This window comes from Raphanus sativus, chromosome 4, assembly GCF_000801105.2.
Source record: "Raphanus sativus cultivar WK10039 chromosome 4, ASM80110v3, whole genome shotgun sequence".
Lineage (NCBI taxonomy): Eukaryota > Viridiplantae > Streptophyta > Magnoliopsida > Brassicales > Brassicaceae > Raphanus > Raphanus sativus.
This window is the reverse complement of record NC_079514.1, coordinates 10,571,419-10,595,111: the sequence shown is the minus strand read 5'-3', so window position 1 is coordinate 10,595,111 and position 23,693 is coordinate 10,571,419. Positions and strand designations below refer to the sequence as shown.

The 23,693-nt window shown below is 32.3% G+C and overlaps 1 protein-coding gene and 1 pseudogene across 1 annotated transcript; both read left to right on the top strand.

The window, feature by feature from the left end:
- The first annotated feature begins 3,327 nt into the window (after nt 1-3,327).
- On the top strand, nt 3,328-4,406 carry LOC130511107 (protein YIP4b-like; annotated as a pseudogene).
- A 14,373-nt stretch (nt 4,407-18,779) lies between these two features.
- LOC108831059 (ethylene-responsive transcription factor TINY) lies at nt 18,780-19,954 on the top strand. The gene has a single exon (XM_018604630.2). The coding sequence runs from the start codon at nt 18,994-18,996 to the stop codon at nt 19,663-19,665; it is 672 nt and encodes a 223-aa protein (XP_018460132.1). The 5' UTR covers nt 18,780-18,993; the 3' UTR covers nt 19,666-19,954.
- Nucleotides 19,955-23,693: the final 3,739 nt, after the last annotated feature.

Below are 23,693 nucleotides of genomic sequence, written 5' to 3'. Positions count from 1 at the left end.
GAGAGAGAGATGAGAGAGAGAGAGAGAGAGAGAGAGAGAGAGAAGAGAGAGAGAGAGAGAGAAGAGAGAGAGAGAGAGAGAGAGGAGAGAGAGAGAGAGAGAGAGAGGAGAGAGAGAGAGAGAGAGAGAGAGAGAGAGAGAGAGAGAGAGAGTGAGAGAGAGAGAGATTAGACACTATGGAACTCCATTGATGGTGGTTTCAGTGTCGATGATGCTTCCGGTCTCCCAAGAACCTCTAATCTGCACTGGTAGAGCTTCTTCAAACCATCATAAATGATAATAAATACATTTGTTTTGTATAAGCTTATTGTATTGATCTTGTAAGAGTATACTCGATCATGTGCAAGATGAAAATCAATTCATGCCTATGTTTATTTGTGCATGTAGAAATAAGCAATGTAATATTCGATGTCCCGCGGGACGGCCCGCGAAGGCCTGCATATTTCGCGGTACGGGATTGGGCAGCTAGTTTGAAGACCGCATCCCGCGCGGGACAGGCCCGCCGTGTACCGCCAGAAGTCGAACCCGCAGCGGTTCGGGACGGGACGGGACGGGAGAACCAATTGCCATCTCTAGTGGTTTATATTCAATTCAGGAGCCAAGCAGAGTAGCATGTGAGAAACAAGGAGCAGATCAAGAAAACTGCCAAGTTTTTCGGTCTATATGATTTTCGTTGGAGTTATCATCCAATATTCTTCTTCTTTTGATGAATTTATTAATAAGTTTAGAAGTCATATCACCTTCTTGGGAGAAAAGCTATACAGAAGAAAAGGGCAATAAATGGAGATGGTGATGTTTGACGTTACGGAGACATGTTTCTTTTCAATATGTTTTGTCTGTCTCTTACGCAAATAAATAAACCTTATCATCTCCAAATTTTTCAGTAGTTTTTACTTTTCACCAAGCATATATATAGTATGTTAATGTGTAAATATATATACAAGAAGAAACGAATTAAGGAAACTAGGAAAAAAAGTTTAGTATTTAACAGTGATCTAAGTGTAATTAACTTTTCGCTATTAGTATTTTTGTTAACACGAAACTAAAGTAATATTGTTTTTAACACTTACAATACTTGTGACCTACATTGAACCGTATTGAAACTAGTCTTGAAACTGTCATATTTCAAATGGTTAACATGCGGTTCAAAATAGCTTATAATGTACTAAAAAATGAAAAAAAAAACAAATCAACTGTAATAAAGCTGCTTTTTTGTATGAATAACATAAAGTACTGACTGTAGAACGACTTTTACTACAGTGCTACTGCTGTACTGCAGCACATTTTGTCTGCTCACCATTCAAAACCGGAATCTTAACCTTAAAATTAGGAAGAATCATAAATTAATTGATTATAATAGGCTGCTCATGTTGTTTTTTCATACTCATTTTCATAGGTTTTTAATTTATTTACCAAACTGCATTAATTTGACGTACCATAGGAAACTCTTGTTTAGAAATCGACTCATCAAGTAACCGTTTTTGGTCCCAGAATTGAAGAGGGTAACAACATCCGTCTGGTTTAATTATTACAGGTAAAATATCTAGACCGATAGACGTGTCTACTCTTGCTCAAAAAAAAAAAGACGTGTCTACTCTTTTAACACAAAAAGATGGACGAGTAGTCGTCGACATAGTTTGGCCACACACAAAAATTTGTACTGCTTAATGTATCAAACATTTCGTAGTATTCGCAACCAACCAAGATGTTGATGGCCAAGTAATAACATAAATGGGTTGGTTATTTTTGGTATAGAAAGTTATTTTTTAAATTAAACTATCTAAGATACTTACTTGAATCTAAGAGAGATTGTGAACCTAAAGTTTGGATCTACACTATTGAAAAAAGTATTTGCAACTAGTGGCAAGATAACCATGATTCGGTGTATTCTTATGGGAAATACCATTTTACTCAAATGTCGTATATAAATTTTAATGGTTCACCGCCAACACTGTGTGCTTCCTTAAGTTGAATTTGAAAAGATAATACTTATGAAAATATTACCCATTGGAAAATCATTTTCCCATCATTACGGACTGAATTGAAAACATTACTTTAGACACTACAATCTGTGTGGTGTCTTTACTGATAATTACCTAATTTGTGATATATTGTAAAAGGTGATGTTCAGTCGTTATCACTTATTTCCATAATCAACCAAAGAGAGACATGAATCGAGAAGATATATCCACATAAAATTTTAGAAAAGCAATCCAGTACAACAAGATTTAGACATTGGTGGTCCAAATTTGAATAATTCCGTAGAAACATAAACGGAACTACTCACTGATTAATATGGTCGACAATGAATTAGTCCTTTTATGTTCTGCCCCTAAGTTTTAAACCCATTGTCATATAGTAAGTGATTATTGCATGCTTATAAATCATGAACTTAGATAACAGGGAAGAAAAGTTTCATCTTCTCACATGATTTTCCTATGAGACTTCTAACAAAAATATCCTCCACGACATTCCGTATGTTGGATTTTTTTTTTTTGAACAACTGATTTTAATTAAAAAGAAAGAAAGGATTACTTCAGTCCATGGGCTCTACAAACTTGAGGAAGAGAAATTACTATGGGCCTTAAGGGCATGCTTAGACAATAAATCAGTCTTCCTGTTTTGAGAACGGGGCATGAACTGAAAAGAGATAGATGAGAACCGAAGAGACAAAGTTTCGATGTCTTGGAGAACACCGTAGATCTCTTTGATCTTGTTCTTGTTGATGATAGCTCGTATGAGCGTTTGGCAATCTGAGAAGAACTTGATGGAGGTGAGTTGGATTATTCTTCATTTTATCTCATGGTTGAAAAATTATTGCTGGCGGTTTAGCTAAATCTGCTCTTATACGTCCGTCTTCTTAATTTTCCTTGTGTGGAAGTTTGAACTCTTGTTTTAACTACATGAACGAAAGGTTTTAACATTAAAAAAATGACATGGATGAAAAAAGGTAATCCCTTTATTTCGAATGAAAATCTTTTTTATGCTAAGCTTGTTTGTGCATTTTCAGTTGTCATCTAAGTGTAAGTTTTAAAGTTAGGCCCTGTTCGTTTTGTAAACTGGATGAGAATTCCAGACGCGGTATCTGAGCGTAATAATTGGATGCAACAATTGGATGCAGCAATCAGATATCGTTCGTTCGCGATTCTGTAAATTTGGGATCATGCGTCTCGAAACTGTATCTAGATGCAGTTAGGTTCGTTTTGTATTCTGTATTTTTGTATTTGGATGAATTTTATGTCAAATGACCAAAAATTCCTTATATTTTAGTGTTTAGTGTTTCTGGAAACGTTTAAAAATCTCATCCAGAAATCCTGAAATATCTGGATGAGTTATGAAAATATATCTGGATGCTGCGTTCAACTTAAACTCTATTTAGCATCAAACGAACATCAATCCGCGTCTGCGTCTGGATGTCGCACCGAGATCACGAAACGAACATGGCCTTAATAATAAAATAAAATACAATAGAAACTTATTTTCGAAAAGCATAATAGATTGTCTTCATAATGTGAAAATACTAATACCTTTTCTCAAAAGAAAAAAATAATTAAAACCATAATTTGAAACCAATGGAGTGATAATGCATAAGATTCTACAACAATAATTAAGTAGGCTCTAAAAACATTACATTAAATAAAGCTGGACACACATTAACGAGACCTAAACTAGCTAGTTACTGCGAACAATTCTTTGGATTACAATGGTCCCTTGTTCTTCCGTGTCTATATTTATATAAAGTTAAGTTTCCTTCCCTCCTGGGCTATCCACGTATGCTTCCACGTCATCAATTCAAAGGCTACTGTCTCGACACGTGTCCTACTATTACAAAACTCTGCGTTTTATTAAAATTCAGTTTTACCAATCGTCCCAATCAGACATCGACGAGATCGAGAACATGATGAACGGCGGATTCCAATCAGGTTCGGAACCGTCCTCTCCACATGCCCACCTAGCCCGATCGGTCCCTCAATACCCGTCTCATCCTCCTCTCCCTTCGTCCAATCCAACCTCCCTCCGCTTCCGCCGTCTTATTCCTCTACCTCCCAGAAAGTGACACCCGTTACAGCCCCTCCGTCGCTTCCGCCGCCAGGTAACATCGTCATCTCGAAGGTTCCAAGACGATCGGGGGGAGCGGATTCGGGTCTCCGCCGAACACGTTGAAGGAGCCGGTGTGAGATACTGTGAAAAGGGATCTGTCGTGTGTAATCAGAAGCTGGTGGTGTTTCCGAATCCGAATAGCAAGGATCCTGGAGGTACTTTGTGATTGGGATCTGTGGAGACCGTTTTTCTTCATTGTGTTCTCGGGGCTTACGTTTTCATGGTCTGCCTCCGTCAAGAAGGTAATGAAAATCTTAGCTTTAAAGTTAAAGGTGGCATCTTTGTTGATTTGGGAGTTTCTATAGAATGATGCTTAGTCTAAACTCTAAGGCATCCCTAGACAGTGCACTGCTGTTAGCTTTTGATTTAACACATAGAACTTGAGCAATAAACAACACAATGTGGTGCTCTCTGATATTTGTAATTTTGAGTTTCATGGCTCTCTACTGTCTTGCCTGAGCAGTCTATTATCCGATATGCAATTAACCATATTGTAAAGTTTACCATTAAATGTTGTAGTTACGTAAGCTATTAATAATTCATAGGAAATTCCGTTCACTGATTTTGCTAACTAACCATTGGCAAATGCTTCTGTAAAATCCTTAGGACTGTTTGTGTTTGGATTTCACGTGTATCTCCAAGCCTAGAAATTTGCCATAACTCACATGCTTTGCTTTTGATTTTGTTAATTATTACGCATCATGGCATATTAGAAACTTCTGTTCATTTATGTTCAATGTTGTATAATCATTGGCATGAGGAGGCCGATAACTAAGAATTAGGAGTTTGTAGCATGAGTATAGATAGCTGCAAAATCTCTGTGCTGTTTTAAAGAAAATCTATTCGCAAAATGTTGATCTTTTTCCTGCTTCGGTACTTCCACAAACATATTATAAAACAATTGTTTGTTTTTCTCTCCTCAAACATTCATCTTCTGTCTATTTGGCAATTGAAGATTTTGCATTATTTTTGTGTCGCTTCAGGAGTTTTGATTTATAATTCATTCCTCTTCAACCTATAGCTATGTACGTATGGTGCTATCATTTCTGCTAATGAAGTATCAAGATCAGTTGCTCAAAAAAAAAAAGAAGTATCAAGATCTTTAAGTTGATGTGTCAGATCTTTTTGGTACTGTGTACCCAACAAACGCAGAAACCAGGAGGGTTACATTCTGAGTATGGTAAGTGGAGAATAGCGACACATGTCTCGAATCCTTGCCAGGTATCCATGTCAATGAAGAAGATCCAAGGTTTTAAGACTATTTGAGACATGTTCAAGGAGCTTAGGAGCTTTGCTGCGTTTCCGGAGAATCAAGAAGTCATTGGTCAACAAGATGACGCTCATTATTGGTGTATTGTAGAAAGAATTCTTCCTGGTGAAGTCAAACCCCAAGATGCTGTGAAGACATTCTCAAGGAATTCATGGAAAATACTTATTGAGTCTGTTGAAAACTAACGCACAATTTGAGCCAAATAGCTTTCGATGACACCTTTTGTACATTCTTCCATGATTCTTATCACAGAGGAGATGATTTTTTTTTTTTTGGTCAAAGAGAGGAAACAATTATTTAAATAGATATATATATTATATTTAAATATTTGGTGTTTACCTCATCAGTTATTCATCAGTCATATGTAATAGATTTATATTTAGCTTAAAAAAAAATTAGAAAACCAAACAAAAAAATTGACATATCCATTTGAAAACTGGTTTGTAGACTCGAACCACAACATAAATTTTAAAATATATTGTATGTATAACATAATCATTTGTAATAATATATATTATTTTAAAATGTTTTAAATTATTGAATTTCATAATTTTATTAGTTTAAAACTCTAATAATTTATTCAGATAACATAATTTATTTTCTTCTTAATTATAGTAAACAAATTATATTCATAACAAACAGTATTAGGTTTTTATGTTTTTTTTCCTGAACAACAGGTTTTATGTTACTACGTAATTTTAATTGTTTTTGTTATAATGAATAAATCATTCTACTTGCATCATTTAAATTATTAATTTTAAATGGAAATGTATAAAGTATTTTTTTAAATTAAAAACAAATAACTATATTTTGAAAAAATAATCTACTTACTATCAAATTCAATATAGAATTAAGACCAACATCAAAGTAAAACAATTTTTATTGTGAAAATATTTGATTTTTAAGTGATAAAATAAAAAGTTAAAACAATAGTAAACAATGAAAATAAATGCTGAATTAATTGAAAAAATCAATAGAATGTATTTTTTTTATTCATTAGCTTACCCTAGATACACTGTATGTTTCATTATATTGTTCGAAAAATCACTTCGCAAATAATAGTATAGATCCCACGTTTCGAAGGTGGGTTAAGGTCTTTTTAAAAAGCATCTCCAAATTTTTAGATAATATGGCTTATTTAGTCTTCAAGTCCAATAACATAATTTTTAACAAATATATATCTTTTTTAATAATAACAACTCATATTAAATATTTATTTTGATTATCTAAATTATTTATTAATCTACTTCCCGTCCGTAGGACGGGCTTATTCTAGTATATATATACACCAACGACAAACAAAAACATCGGTCGGTGACTTCCTGTAGAAAAATATCGACAAATTGCAATAATTGAGTTCTACTGTTGCATGCATATACTTTTTTTTTTGTCACTGAATGGGACCAAAACGACAACGATACGCGCGTTTCGTTGACTAGCTCCTTTTATACTCTCCTATGTAAGAAAAGCAAAAACTTATGGGCATGCCCTACATTTCCAGATGTCTCTCTTGGACCATTTGTTTGCCAATTAAATCATACAACTTGGCTCTTTTTCCAATGTTCTCCCATCGATAAGCTTTTTTCTCCCGTCGACACAAAAATTGCCTTTTCTCTTTTCTTTATTCTTTTTCTCTAACATTTTCCCGTATATTATGTTCGCATAATAATAGATTTTCTTTTTTTTGAGAATTAATAATAATAATAGATTTTCAATTACTATCTATATTATTAAAAAAGAAGTACACTTTAAAAATGCTCCTTAGTTTTTCAAGTTATTTATAATGGCATGCCACTGAGAATATTAATTAAACTTCCTATAAAAATGTTTGTCTTAACTAGTTTATTAAATGTGTCTTTATCACTCTATTTATTTATAGATAATTTCTGTTTTAATGTTTGTCTATTTCAATTTAGTTAATGTGTTGTCCTAAAACAAAATTTAACTTCTCTTGTATTAAATAAATTCTAAAATTATATATTTGTTATCATAAAAAAAATCTAGGATATTAATTTTGAAATTATTTATTGTAGTAAAATAAAATTTAACTTCCATTCTCTATTAAAATAATTTCAAGATTAAATTGAATTTCCCTTTTCATTTAAACCAATGTTTATTCACCTCACATAAAGTTAGGTCTCAATAAGTCTAAAAAATTATCGTATGAATAAATTATCTATGTTTTCTTCTCAGTAAAATCTGTTTAACTGAACTTGCAGAGTACTCAATATTAAATATAAGATTAAGTAAATAGTTAAGAATGAGACAATTGCCTATATTCTTGCTAACTACAATATTTTTAGGAAACAATTGATTTGCTTTATAAATGTTATGGATATTTATTAATTAACTATGTGTAACTAGACATGCAAACAATATACTTTGAAACAGAATGAAAAATAAACCAATTATTTCAAAAAAGATTTAATTACTCCATACCTTGATTCGTTGATTCGTAAAGAAAAAACATCAGATTCACAAAGATAAAACATTAGACCCTCGATTAATGAGTTTTGAAATCGTCATCGCCATGGGAGAACACCGAAAGTCGGGATATTTCTTTTTTTCATTCTTCACAATTTTTTTCTAAACACCGAACGGTTACAAAACAAAATTGTCGGTTAGAATAAAAGAGGGGAGTCATGAGCCACTAGACCAACTTAATTTGACCTAAAGCACTATGGCCCTAACAAAAAAATGTAACAACAATGAGCCGATTTTGATTTATATATGACTCAAAGTCATTTATTTCAACGTATTTTAAATTAACTAAATTGATTTATATATTTCATATATAATCTATCATTGTTCATTTTAAGCTTTTTTATAATAAATTTTCTTTTTCACACATTTGATTGTTTTTTACAAATTCAAAAAGAACTCAATATATCACAAGTAACTATTAATAAATACATCATTTAATGTAAATCAAAAATTAAAAAATTAAATAAACATCCGCCCGGCCCGGTCATGTTCTAGTCTAATCTATTAAAAGAGAAGTACACATTTAAATTGCCCCTAAGATTTCAAAGTTATTCGCACTATCATGTCACTGAGAATCAAATTAAACTACCTGATTTAATGATTGTCTTTTCAGTTGAGTTAATGTGTTGTCCTAATATAACTTAAATTACCTATTTTAATACTTGTCTTTTTTTCAGTTGAGTTAATGTGTTGTCCTAATATAAAACTTAACTTTCCTTCTCTATTAAATCAATTTCGAAATTATTTATAAATTTATTAATGCTGTCTTTTCAGTTTAATAAATACATTTTCTAATTCTAAATTTACGACATTTAATGATAATAAAAATTGCATATGGTATGGTAGGAAAATTATTGTGCCATCACTATCTTTTAATATTCGAACCAAACCAGTTTTTATGTTAAGTTTAAGTTTTTAGCATATATTATTCAAATTTATTTGTTATATATATTTTTATTTTATATTTTAAGAATTTTAATTTTTTAAAACAATTTAAATGAGTTATCCAAACCAGAACATGAACCGAAATTATAAATACCTAAATGAGACTAAGACCTTTCACCCCGAAAACCTAAAATCCCAAGAGACCTGAATCAAACCCGAATGGATATTCGAACGTTCATGTCTACTACAAGATATAGAAACTGAATCACCTTATTTATTTTCGAAAAATTATTTTCCATTGACTTTCTCATTTGTCTACAGTAATTATGAAAACTAATTGTCAAAATCCAATCTGAAAATTATTGAACACGTAAACCCATTTATAATAAATTAGCAGTTAGATCAAATATATATTATATTACATTTCGTTTTCTTACAAATTTTAATCTTAATTTTTATATGTCCCAAATTTGTTAAAAGTCTAACAATTATATTTTTTTACAAATTTTATAACTAATGTATCATGTTTAATAGCATACTAACCATATTGTCTATTTTCATACTTATCATTCAAAAAATTTGTTTGCTATAAATCTTACACATACATCTAATCATAGATGTTAAATTTGTTTAGATGACCTCCAGTGTCGGTGATACATTTTACATTAAACACAAAAATATAAAATTACTTAATTTAATATGATTACATTTACAAATATAACATATTTAGTACACACACAAATTTAAATTTAAAAAATTAAATACCGAGTGAGATTTTTTTAAAAAAATTATATTAATAGAAATTCCAAATATTTGGAATTCAAAAGCATTATGACCCACACCTATACTATTTTAATTAGGATAATTGAATTTATATAAGAATATTTTATTAAAATTTTAATTTTAATTTTTGTTATAACTGCAAAAAATAGTTTTCGATCTAAATTTATGATCAAATATTACAAATACATCACTTAATACAAACAAAAAACTAAAAACAGAAAATAAATACCCGTGCGGTCGCACGGGTCAAGATCTAGTTATCTGTTAAAACGAGAAACTCTAACAGCATGCAGTCTAATTGCCTCAACGAAAAAGGTTTATGTTATTGTAAGGTTTAGAACTCAACATACGTAACAATTGGAAAAGAGACATATATGCTCATGACTTTAAATAACAAGAGAACAATACAATTATCTTTCGTGACAAAAAAAAATACAATTATCTTAGCAATGAGGTACACAAGGTGAAAACAGTATAGTGTACATTAGATTCGATACATTTGAGTCGATAGTCAAATTTGTTTAGATTTTTGAAAGATCGGTTCTCAGAATCTGAATGTAGAAAGCGTTGCATGATACATCTAGGAACTTCGGGAGATGTGGCAACGCGCTAGTTTATCCAAGTGCATGATTTCTCTTATCCAAATGCTAAAGATTCAGCCAAACCAATTCTTGTATAATTCCTTTCTTTTTGTCACTGATTAATGATAGTTAGGATTTGGAATAATTCCCTAATCACTAATTAATGATAGCTAGGATTTGGAATAATTCATTTTAACATTTGGGTAAACACATTGATCTTGTAATTTTTTTAATAGTTTATTGTCTTTGATCAGTACCTAGAGCATGTAACATGACTCTAATTAACTGTTGAATGTATATAGTTTAGTTTATTTGGGTAAAGACAATTTTACTTCTTTTGCTTGGGGTTGATTTTTTAATTTTCTCTTTCTCCTTAAGAATCATAATATTATGGATCATAAGATCGATACGTTACATGTGTTATCTTAAGACTATGGCCACTTAACCACAAGATGGTTGATTAGTGGTTTTGAGGGAGTTTCGATCCCAATATGAACTCGGTTTCGAAATTTCATGTGGCTATCTGGATTAGCGTTAAATTGCAAAAATACATGGAATTTGTAAGTTTTATGAGACTAGTCGGTTGATCTCGATTGCTGGATCTCCACGGTTATAAAAAAAAAGACTATGGCCACTGATTGAAGGTGAAACACATTGAGAAATTATAATGCTGCTTTTAGGAAATTCAGAATTTGTTTTGATCACGTTGCTCAATAGTAATCTCCAATTACAAAGAGAGTTAGTAGATTATGATTTTGTTTGGTAGCTAATTCAAGCACAAGAATAGCAGCTTGAAAATTTATATTTTAGAACAATTTTTTGTCCATTAAATATACCATATAGCATCCTTAAATAGCTAAAGATCAATTTCCATATATCCAATTCTATCCAGTAAGTTAGAACACTTAATTAAATTCCTAGAATATGAACATTTATATCCCGTGTTCTAGACGTTTTCAGTCAGACACCTACCTTTGTGAATTTATATACGTTGAGTAGCTTAGAAATTAGAACATCAACATTGGTAAATCTTTTTCAATGAGTTTCTAACAACAACAACAACAAAAATTGAAGAGAAAAATGGGATACACTCTTATATGAGAAATTCTCTAGCATTTATGTAATTCTTTCAACATTTTACGCTGCTTTAATGGTTGACAAAAATTTTAACATTAAAATATATTATTGAAATTTCTATGAGTATTTTTTATCAATGTTGATGTTCTTAGTGTTTAACAACTACTTTTTTGTGATAGATCCCTAAATATTTTTTCTAAAAACTAAATATTCACCCATTAAGTTCGCTTTTCAAAGGCATAATATAGAACCATTAAAGACTAGAAAGTAGAAATTGTGACCATGTTTTGGCCATCCACCAAATGAGTAGCGACTTGCAACTTTAATTTAATTGCCATAACCATATTAGTAGCAAATTAAAATGCATGTATACATACTGAACGTACGGTTAAAGAAGGCACAACGTCGTCCCGTGCTGCCACTTGATTTAGTATAATTGTTCATATTCAAATTTGTAACTAACTTCTTCTTCTTCTTTTCACTAAAATTTGTCTTTAACCTGGATGTTAGACTACTTCAAAAACATACAAAAACTTATGCAGAATACAATATAAGATAATATAGAGATAAATTAAAGTATTAAACAAAAAAATGTGCAAAAATCGAATATATAAGCTGTCATATTTGGAATCATTCTCAAAGCTAACGCTGCCACGACCCACGAACAAATTTAGAGACTTGAGTTTTTTTTGATCAAAGACACTTGAGTTTAAGTTTTGTCAATTAGAGACTTGAGTTCACATGAGTGACAAACGGTTTATCATGAACTATTTTATTGTGGCTTCCAAAACCCTTCTTTAAATATACCAATTATTAATAACATTTGTAATTAGTTTTACATGGATGCTGATTAACCCTAATCTTTTAATTGGGGTTTTTAGCTTCGGCCAGAAAACCGTTTTTAAGAATCCTAGCTAAAAGACCAGAGTTAATGATACCCTAATGTTACACACCAGAATCAAACCGTCAAACCCCATTAAAAACAAAAATCAGAGGTGTTCAACCAGTTGCTACAAATATAGAACTATTGTTTACAGTTTGTGGTGTTAGATCATTACAATGCTCTGCATGTTTAAGTATTTAAGACATTAATTAACTCTATAACTTTTAAATTTAATTCTATGATTTCTCTCTTCAACTATATTGGTCGGTCGGCCAAACAGAACAAAAGACTGCACAATTTTACAATCTCCAATCTACGCTTTAACTTAAAAGCTATCTGAATCCTCTTTATTGTATATTTGTAGAACCTCATCATATATATGCTTGACAAAGAATTATTTATTTTATATGAAGATAATGTTTCTGTAGTGACAAACATGATGATGCATTGAGATCACGACCAGAGATAATTGAACAGTGAATTTGAGATGAAAACTTAAAATAACTAAAAACAGTTGACACACCAATTTCAACGCGAAGGAGAAAAATTATAAAATCTAATAAAAAGTCACTATCATATTACTATACAATAAAAGATTTATACAGTCGGCACTCGGCACTACGCAAGAAAATTTATCTCATTATATCGATGTTGTCATAAATTCTTATTTTTATATTAAGATTGGGAAAATCGCATAAAAAACCCTCAAAGTGTCAGTTACTAACACTTTAAACCTTGAAGTTTTTTCACTAACACTTTTAACCTTCAAGGTGACATTTGTATCATAAAAAACCTTCAAATCAAAAAATTGACCGGTTCAGCAGGTAATTGTTTAAAAATAATTATTTAATTAATAAATAAAAACAAAATAAGTAAATAAAAATCCAAAAAATAAATAAAAATCGAAAATTTTAATAAAATTTACAAAAAAAAAAAAAAAAAAAAAAAAAATTAAAATTTTAGAAAATTAAATAAATATATTAAAAATTAAATTATTTTCTAAAAATATTAATAAAAATAACTAAAAAGTTAATAATAAATAAGATTAAATTTAAATAGAGAAGAACTAAATAAAAAATTCACAGTTTTTTTTTAAAAATGGAAAATATAAAATTCAAAATTCACTAGTGACGATGATGGTTTCTCACATAACCATTAACAATGATGATAATTGCCATATCTCCAACGATAGTTTCCAACATCATCTTGAAAATGACAAAAAAAACTTTTTCAAACTTTTGAATTTTCATTTTTTTGAAATATATGAATTTTTATTTTTCTGTTTTTTAATTTGATCTCATTTAGTTTTGAATTTTAATTTTCTAAATTTTAATTAATTTTCTGATTTTTTCTAATTTTATGATTTTTATTAATTAATATATAATTACATAAGAATCAAAAAGTTAGAAAAAATCCAAAATAAATGAGATCAAACTAAAAACAGAAAATAAAAAAATTCATATATTTCAAAAAAATGAAAATTCAAAAGTTTGAAAAAGTTTTTTTGTCATTTTTAAGATGATGTTGGAAACTATCATTGGAGATATGACAATTATCGTCATTGTTAATGGTTATGTGAGAAACCATCATCGTCACTTGTGAATTTTGAATTTTGAGTTTTATATTTTCCATTTTTTAAAAAATTGTGAACTTTTTATTTAGTTCTTCTCTATTTAAATTTAATCTTATTTATTATTAATTTTTTAGTTATTTTTATTAATATTTTAGAAAATAATTTAATTTTTAATATATTTATTTATTTAATTTTTAAAATTTTTTTTTTTTTTTATTTTTTTTTTTTTGATTTTTGTAAATTTTATTAAAATTTTCGATTTTTATTTATTTTTGGATTTTATTTATTTATTTTGTTTATTTTATTAATTAAATAATTATTTTTGAAAAATTACCTGCTGAACCGGTCAATTTTTTGATTTGGAGGTTTTTTATGATACAAATGTCACTTTGAAGGTTAAAAGTGTTAGTGAAAAAACTTCAAGGTTTAAAGTGCTAGTAAGTGACAGTTTGAGGGTTTTTTATGCGATTTTCCCTATTAAGATTTATTCTTAAAGAAACAATAATTTGATCAAAAAAAAGGAAACAATAATTTGCTTTAAGAAATCAAAAAAGAGAATTAGTTGCATATTAGATCCTATTCTCTTACGTAATTGCATTTGTTCTTAAATTGTTTTCTTTAATTTCAAGATCATAAACTTTCTTTAGAAAAGAAACATTAGGGCTGGGTAATAGAATAGAGTTATATTATTAATAAAACAGCAGAACCACTTTAACTAATGGGGAATTTTCAAAAATACCACTTTGAAGGTACCATTATTCATCTTTACCACTATTAAGTACACATTTTCAAAAATACCTTATTTATTAAAATGTTAAAGATTCTTACATTTTTGTTTTTATATGCTTTTCAAAATTTTAATCCAAAATTCTAAATCCTAAACCTTTAATTCTAAACCCTAAACCCTAAATCTTCAACTCTAAACCCTAACCCTAAACTATATACCCTAAATTCAATATCCTAAACCCTAAACCCTGAAACCTCAACTATAAACCCTAAATCCTCAACTCTAAACCCTAAACTTTATACCCTAAACCCTAAAATATCAAATCTAAACCCTAAAACATAAAATCTAAACCCTAAATCCTAAACGTTCAAATCTAAACCCTTCATTAAAAGTAGTGGTAAAAGTGGTTAGTGTAAACATGAAAAGTGGTACTATGAAAATGGTATTTTTGGCAATTTCTCTTAACTAAAAGGAATATCTTAATGAATAATCATAGTGCTGAACTCTTTTTAATAGATCATATAAATAATGATAAATGGAGCATTAGTTTTCATGGTTATATATTTAAAAATGTTGTTATATATTTTACAATTCATAATATTCATCATATGAGAAAATCGTTTTTGAATGTTTTAAATGATAATTTCAGATGAAAAAATCATACAGAGTTATTTTGTTAAATAGTAAAGAAAATATCCCGTTTTATATATATTTTTAACGGATTTAAGTCTGAACCTAATAAAAAAAATTTGCCTTAATACGCTCTCAAACCCAATTATCGATACCGCACCGCACAACATCTTTTCGGTGCCGGAGAAGCCTTTGGCCGCAGTGTCGAGCAATTAGTACTGTCGTTCACTATCCACCGTTTTCTGTTTCTTATTTTGTCGTCCTCAACATCTGCCATAGTGTTTTCATCGTTTTTATTGTCGCCATCTCGCCAGAATTTAACATCACCACCTACTCTCGTGTTCCTCTTCCGTGCCAGGTTTTAGCAGTGAAGAAGAGCTCTGTCACCTCCACTCTTCCCTATCCAGCTTCAATTGCCGCCGCTCTCCAATGTTGTCGCTATCCGCCTATTACCACCGTCGCTCTCCAACACCAAATCCCGTTAGCTGTCTCACAGATCATCATGTTACTAATTGTTCATCTGACATTGAGATAACATCATCTCGACGAGAGTTTTATGGAGATAATTTACACAAAGATCTCTGGCTTTGTTTCTTCCACGAGATCAGCTACCGTGGGTCAAGAACAGAGACAACTCAGACCTGCCTCATTGGAGGAGCTATCCTCCTCATCATATTTGTATCCTCTCCGTCAAGCACCGCTAGGACTCCGCATGGCAAATCTTTTGAGTATCCTCTTACTGCATCTCATCGAAACTTTAGTTCCATATCCAAGCAAGTATGGCTTAAACCCGACCATACCAAAGCTCTCTGCCTCTTATCCTATTCTTACTTGCATTTGCTCAATGAGTACGGTGTCAAGTTGCTCAAGTTTCTTCCGGTTACAACAAGTTAGCCTCGACACAGTATTGTCAAGGTCCGAACTCCTGATACGATTAAACCGTATGCTTCATCACCAAACTCCATTGTCTTAAGTGCTTCTTTAAAGTTGAAGCTAGAGTTTGAGATTCACCTAGTATCTTAGATAAGTCTTGCGGCTTTTAGAGCTGATCATGTGTATTTCAATGTCGAATTCACTGTCCGCCTCACCGTCATTTGAGATTCACCTAGTTTTTCGGGTGAGTTTAGTTGAAGTTACTGTTGATTTTGCGGTTGAGAGAGACTCTCCCGCATCATCCCTCTCTGTGAGAGGTGAATTATTCCCGCTGTTCAAGCTTGTATTGAACTCTTCCAAATCCCTTTCACTAAGATATTTTAACGTCATTTCAGACTTTTTAAAACTCTTTTGAACTGTGGTTTCTAAGATTCAAGTGAATACTATCTGCGGATATCTTTATTTTGAGCAAGTCTCTCTTCTAACACTTCTATCCCATGTTTTATTGTACTATTGTTATTATCGTTCATTTTTATCGTCAAACATACTTCCGGTTGTAATCGCTGAAACTTTTTAGATTTGAATTAATAAATTTGTGTTACAAATAAAAAATATCCCCAATAAAGCACATCTCTTGCTCGCGTAGTAAAGAAAAACAAATATCGGAAGAAAGAAACAAGTAAAAATATTGTACGTTTTCTCTCATTTAGGGCGAACGAAGGGTTCCTTTAGCAAAAGACCACGCCGCCGCAACCTTCATCTCTCGACGCCGGTGGGGCCTCAGGCCGCCGGCGTCGGGTCCTGTGTACCGCCGTCTCATCACCGTCATCTCTGCAGTTCATCGTCGTCTTCATCCCATGTGCTTTCATCTCCATCGTCTCTCACGTCGCCGCCGCCGTCTCCGCATCTAATCATCCCTTGGTCGTCGCCGCCTCCCCTGTTTCTCTCCTCGTCACTGCTCACCCTCTCACTGCAAGCAGGAGCGCCGGATCTACTCTTCTCAAACTCACCGGATCTGCACACCTTCTCGCACCACCTGGGTCCCTGCTTGGAGCACAACCTGAGCATCCTTTGTTTCGCATCTGTCTCTCACCAGAGCTAGCCAATCGAAGTCCTGTCTCATCACCGTGCCGTACTTTGGTCAAGAACTTTCAACGATGGGTTCAATCCCACAAATCTCTTGGAGTGGTTTTTCAAATCTTAATAATGGGCTTATGGCTCAGCTTAGGTTCTGTTGAGAGCAACAGGTCTCAATACGGTAATATTGGAGTCCTAGTTCTCACCATGGCCACAGCTTCCATCCACCAGTTAAGTTTCATCAAGAGCATTTCATCGCCTCCAACCCGTGCAACGACTCTGACCCTAAGGTTACACTGGATCTTTATCTCTAAATCTAGGCGTTTCAGGTCTGTTTTGCTTTCCGATTTATTCGAGATTCACATAGTCTCGTCGGGAAGTCTCTTTAGTGGCTCGGAAAGTCTCCTTAGTGGTTCAAATTGCAGGCGCATAAGACCTATATACCACGGTTATGTCCGACAACTTTCTCCGAGTTTGTCAACTATTATGGTCGTTTCACGGTCAAATTCACCAATGGAATCGGAGATGAAAAGAGTTTCAACCATCTCACCATGTCGCTTACCGATCTTCTTGTCATCCGGATCTCTTGAGATTCACCTAGTCTCCCGGGGCAGTGTAGACGGTTATAGAGCTTTTCTCTTCTATTTGACGGAGTTGCTAGCTTCAATCGGGTTCCCAACCCTCTTCAAATCCCTTTCATTAGGGTATTTCAACGTCTCTTCAGACTATTTGAAGCTCGAAAGAGCTGTGGTTTCAAGGATTCAAGTAAAGATTATCTGCGGATCTCTCTACTTCGAGCTAGCCTCTCCTTTTAACACTTCTATCCTATGCTGTATTGTTATTCTGTTATTGTTGTTTTTCTTACCGTCGAGCTTACCTCCGGTTGTAATCGTTGAAACTCCTTAGATTTGAATTAATGAAATTTGTGTTACAAAAAAAAAGTAAAAATATTGTTTTCTCTTAAAGTTTTTTTTGGTAAAGGCAAATATGGATGTATGCTGTTGTCATAATAAATAAAAATACGTACGGGTCTTTTAAAGGGCATCAAAATCAAATTTAGCCCCATGGGTCCTTTCTTATCTATCTTATTAAAACAGAAACATTCTATTGGACCTAACATTTATTTTGTAAGTTTTTAAATTAAATACACATTTATACTTTATAGTTAAACTTACATTAAATCATTAATGTTTCTTTCTTTATACTACTATCTATGTTTCCAAACAATATATTTATTTCTTTATACTACTATCAATGTTTCCAAACAATATATTTTTTATATTACTATCAATGTTTCCAAACAATACAATAATTAATCTTAGTTATGTTATATCTATCATTTTCTTTTTAAAATTTTGTAGAAACATCATAATTTCATAAATTGTAAAATAATGAACTTTAAAACTTGGAGTATAAGATTACAAATTATGAAATTATTACAATTTAAATCAAATTAGATTACATATCAGTCATCCAACAGTTCAATCGGATAATCTCAGGGTTTAGTAATTTTTTTAATATGAATATTTTAAAAACCTAAATTGAATTGTCAGATCTCCGAATTAACCGGTATAATCACAATCGAGTTGAATTTAAAAATGCTGATTTAAATGCAGAAATATTTTAAATACACACTTTTAAAAATTACCAAAATATTTGTTAAGTTATTAATGAAATTTTTCATCGTAAAATATTCCGCGCTTCCAAAGCGCGGGTCAAGATCTAGTTTTACTTACTAGACTCAGTGAAATATTTGTCCCATATCTTCTTCCTTTAACTCCACCACACCCAAAGCAATTCTTGCATATAAATAAGAGAGTTGATTGAGAAATGAAGACAAATACCCATCAAGCTATGTGTCTCACTTTCCTTCATTAACTCATTTCCAAAAATAATATATTTTGTAAAATTCTCAAAACTTTTTAACTTCACTTTCCTTTTCAGTTTCACTACCCAAAACCTCCAAATCCTAAAGAAAAAAAAAACAGTAGCGGTTAATGTGCCATTGGTGTATTTGGTATATAGCTCTTGTTAAAAGTAAGATCACCAATGACAGCATTAGAGAGTACGTCCAAGAACTCGACTAACTCAGTGAGTCAAGACAGCAAGAAAGAGAAGACTAATCTTGCTAGAGATTCCGGTAAGCATCCGGTTTACCGGGGTGTCCGAAAGAGGAACTGGGGAAAATGGGTGTCGGAGATAAGAGAGCCGAGGAAGAAATCTCGTATATGGCTCGGAACGTTTCCTTCCCCGGAGATGGCGGCGCGTGCACACGACGTAGCCGCTCTCAGCATCAAAGGAACCTCCGCGATACTCAACTTCCCTGACCTCGCCGGCTCTTTCCCACGGCCAAGTTCTCTCAGCCCTCGAGACATCCAAGCCGCAGCTCTCAAAGCTGCACACATGGAGATCATAATGACAACCTCGCAGTCTTCTCCTTCTTCTTCATCTTTCACGTTTTCGTCCTCCCAATCTTCTTCTTCTCTGGAGTCTCTTGTGTCTTCTTCAGGGACTGGCTCTGAGGAGCTAGGGGAGATTGTTGAGCTGCCGAGTTTAGGATCGAGCTATGATGGCATGACTCAGCTAAGTAACGAGTTCATTTTCTCTGACTCAGCAGACTTTTGGGGTTATCCACCTCATCAGTTGTTAGAAGGTGATTATGAGATGATTTCTGGCTCATTTTCACAGGATTGGGATATTCCAGGACTGTTTAATTATTGAGTTATAATCATATGAAAAAACTACTTGTAATAATGTGTTAACTACGTTTTAGTGAACCCTATATTTTGTGGTGGGGTGAGTTTAGGGTTAATTGCTTTGATCCTCTTTTCTCAATGTGCGTGTTTGTGTTGTGTGTGTGCGAGAGAGAGAGTGTGTGTTCCATATATGAATACTTGTACAAAATTTTCGTTTTTTATGTCTGGAAATTTTGTAAAATAAATAATATTGGACTAGTAGCCAATAGAAGACATGACCTTTCTATTTGAGTGCATGTGTTGATTCGAGATGATCATGATTCCTTTTCTCTAATGCAAATTAATTAAACCTTTTTCTCGTTAAGCATAAATTAATCCTGACCAATCGTCGTTTGTTTACGTTCTTATTTTCAACTATCAGTACTTATTTGATGGTGTTTTGTATATATCCGGTGATATATATTAAGATAATCAACAGCTGAATTATTTTGCATCTGACTCTTATTGTATTAATCAATATTGTGACTTTTACTTATTGAATTTCCTTTTGCGACCCAATACAAAAGAATCTCTTCTTCTGTCGTTCGAGCACTAAGAATAATTAATATTGTAAAACAAGTAGCTCTATATAGTTTAATTAAAGCATACAAATGTGTAAAACTGTGATGACTTGTTCAAAGTGAATTCCATTTTTAATCACAATCTTACGTCTCTTTTCTTTTTCTTGTTGAACGAAAGACTATAAACTTTAATGCTTAACTGTAACTAGAATCTTTCGCTATCCACTCATTTTATTGAGTAGACATAGGTTGAAAGAAGAATCTATTGGAATGACTTCTATATAATCAAGATTAACGTAATTAAGGAATGTAACACATCCATGGCTCCATGAAAGAAATCTTGTAATCTTTTGGAAGTTTAACAACGTAGTGTATGCCTAGAACTAAAATTTGTTCATATATACACCACAGCATAACATGTAACCTATTGGTTATGGTAATATTGTTTTTATGTCACATTATTTGAATGGTTGGAAAACATACTTTTATAGCTAACGCTTGTGATATATATTACATTTGTAACTTAAGTTAGGTATCTAATCATTTTCTCTTAGCTAGCATTCATATTCGCAGAGAACCAAAAAACAGTGCAAGCAATACACTAAAAACAATGAGACTAAAATAAAACTGAATAAGTTCGAATATCTTCGGATAAAATTAAACATAACTTTTCAAAAAGCAGAGCGAACTTTTTAGACATACTGTTAATTTAAAACTTACTTTTTTCTTGCTTGCCATTTCGAGGATGCTCTCAATAATTGTATTTGTGAAAGATAGTGGATAGTGGAGTCTGATATAGTAAGGAAAGTATATACTATGTGCAAAACCTTAATTTTATATGTTGTCCGGACAATACAATATTCAATTTTCAGATTTACCAAAGAAGTTGTAGAAAAGCTGACATCTTTTGATTGTTGGGAAATTTTCTAATCAACATCCAGGTAATAATAATTGATTAAAAACCACATAAGAATAATGCAAACTTTAAAGCTGTTTATTCGCATTGCTGCTTTTATTTATTTTTAAATTGTTTGTTCTAGAAAAGCTTAACATCATCCCATCTGATATATTTTCTCCTAAAATACTGTATTATTCGTTTCAGTCATCAACATTAGTTTAAACCTAAATTTATTAAAATCTCCTCATCTCCTGTGACTAAAAAATCTGAAATCTGCAATATTCCTAGTAGTCCTGAAAGCTAACGCCGTCATATATGATGATCATATATAGTGTTTAGTAAAAAAACAAAACTCTAGATACCGTTGTCTCTATAGATATTAACTATTGTCATTGAAGTAAAAATATATTAAGTATTTATATTAAATGTATAGTTATAAACTCAACAAAATAAACAAATCATTAACATTTTTCTATGTGCCAATTAAGTTGATAGAAAAGAACAGTGATTATTTGGGAAAATAAAAGATGAATAGCGAATACTCTATTTGCTCGAGTATTCAAGGGTCGGTATTTCCGGAACGCTTCACCCCTGGAACCAATCCGTTCTTACTCTCCATCATATGGATGGAGGATTATCGTATCTGCTCGATCTCTGGTTAGCAAAGGACTAATTAAAAGGGTGGGAACAGGTTCATCTATTTCAGTATGGAATGACCCTTGGCTCCCAACCACTCGCCCGAGACCTGCAAACAAAAACCATCACGATTTATTTCCGGAACTTACGGTTGAATCTCTCATTATTCCAGGTTCTAGGACTTGGAACTCACAAGCCATTAGGGCCTTGGTGGATCCATTGGATGCAAAGATTATTGAAAGTATACCTCTCAGTAAGTTTTGTATAAAAGACAAGGATGGCTGGCATTTTACCAAAAATGGAAAATATACGGTTAAATCAGGATATGAGGTGGAAATGGTTTATCCCGACAAAGAAAATAAACTAGCTTTCTATGGACCAACGGTAGATTCTTTAAAAGCTTTTTGTTGGCAGGTTAAGTGTCCACCAAAGATAAAACACTTTCTTTGGCAGATTGTATCAGGGTGTGTTGCGGTTAAAAAGAATTTAAAAGCCCGAGGAATGCAAGGGGACACTATTTGTGACAGATGTGGGAGTACAGAGGAATCTTTGAATCATGTATTTTTTGAATGTCCTCCAGCACGGCAAATATGGGCATTATCAACTATACCAACACATCCACATGTTTTCCCCTCGGAATCATTGTATAATAACATGGATCATTTATTCTGGAGAGTTTTACCCAAGATGACTGATCATCAATTTGCATGGATCCTATGGTATATTTGGAAAGCAAGGAACAGTAAGGTCTTTAGTAATCTGGATGTTGATGCCATGGATACACTAAAGCTAGCTGAAACGGAGGCTACTATGTGGGCTGCGGCCCAAGAGTTGACTATCCGACACACTATACCACCTCAAGCATATCAGCCTCCTTCAATTTCAGGGAGATGGTGCTTCACAGATGGTTCGTGGAAGGATAAAGACTCTTTCTCGGGACAAGGATGGTACAGTACTCTGGAAGGATATGAGGGATTAATGGGGGCACGAAATGTGCGGGCAAGTATATCTCCCCTTCACTCGGAGGTGGAAGCATTGATTTGGGCAATGGAATGTATGAGGAATTTACGTCAGTTTCAGGTTACATTTGCAACGGATTGTTCTCAGTTGGTGAAGATGGTTTCGGAACCAGAAGAGTGGCCGGCGTTCGCAAGTTATCTGGAGGATATCAGAAGCTTACAAAGTAGTTTCCATAGCTCACAGCTCATCTATGTACCAAGGACGGCAAATTCAAGGGCGGATCGTTTAGCACGCAGTGCCAGACAACAATCGTCTTTTGTCATTCACATGGATGCCGAGCTACCAGTTTGGTGTACAGAGTCAATATGAGTCTGTATGTTTGATGACAAAAAAAAAAAAAAAAAAGATGAATAGCAATTACCAAAAGAATGAAGGGACGCTTTTTTTTGGAACTTTGATAAAACTGACGCTTTTTACCTTGAGAAATTTGATCCTATGACCCAGAAAAAAAATTAATTAGGCAAATGTACATAACAGTTAAGTATATATATAATATAACATATACAATATGTATTAATAGCCATTACACGTTTATGTCTACGTATGTGTAGTACTGTTTTTATTTATTTATTTTCTTCATTGTAAATATATTTCTTCTTCTAGTTACAATTGATTTCATCAGTTTTTCTAAATAACTATATTTCTGAATTTTATATTATACTACATAAACTGGTTTTAAATCTATATATATATATATATATCTATATAATACATTTATTTAATATGATTCAATTTTTTATCTTCACATAAGACACAAATTTATTGTGTGTTTATTCTATTATATCTAATTTTACAATATATTTCTCTGTCTTTTGAATAAAAATTAACAGACAAGACTCATACACTATTAAAGTTCAAAAAAAAAAGACTCATACACTATTAAGGAAAACTGGTCATTTTTGTGGTAGAATATCATATCCTTGTTATATGTGAGTAGTC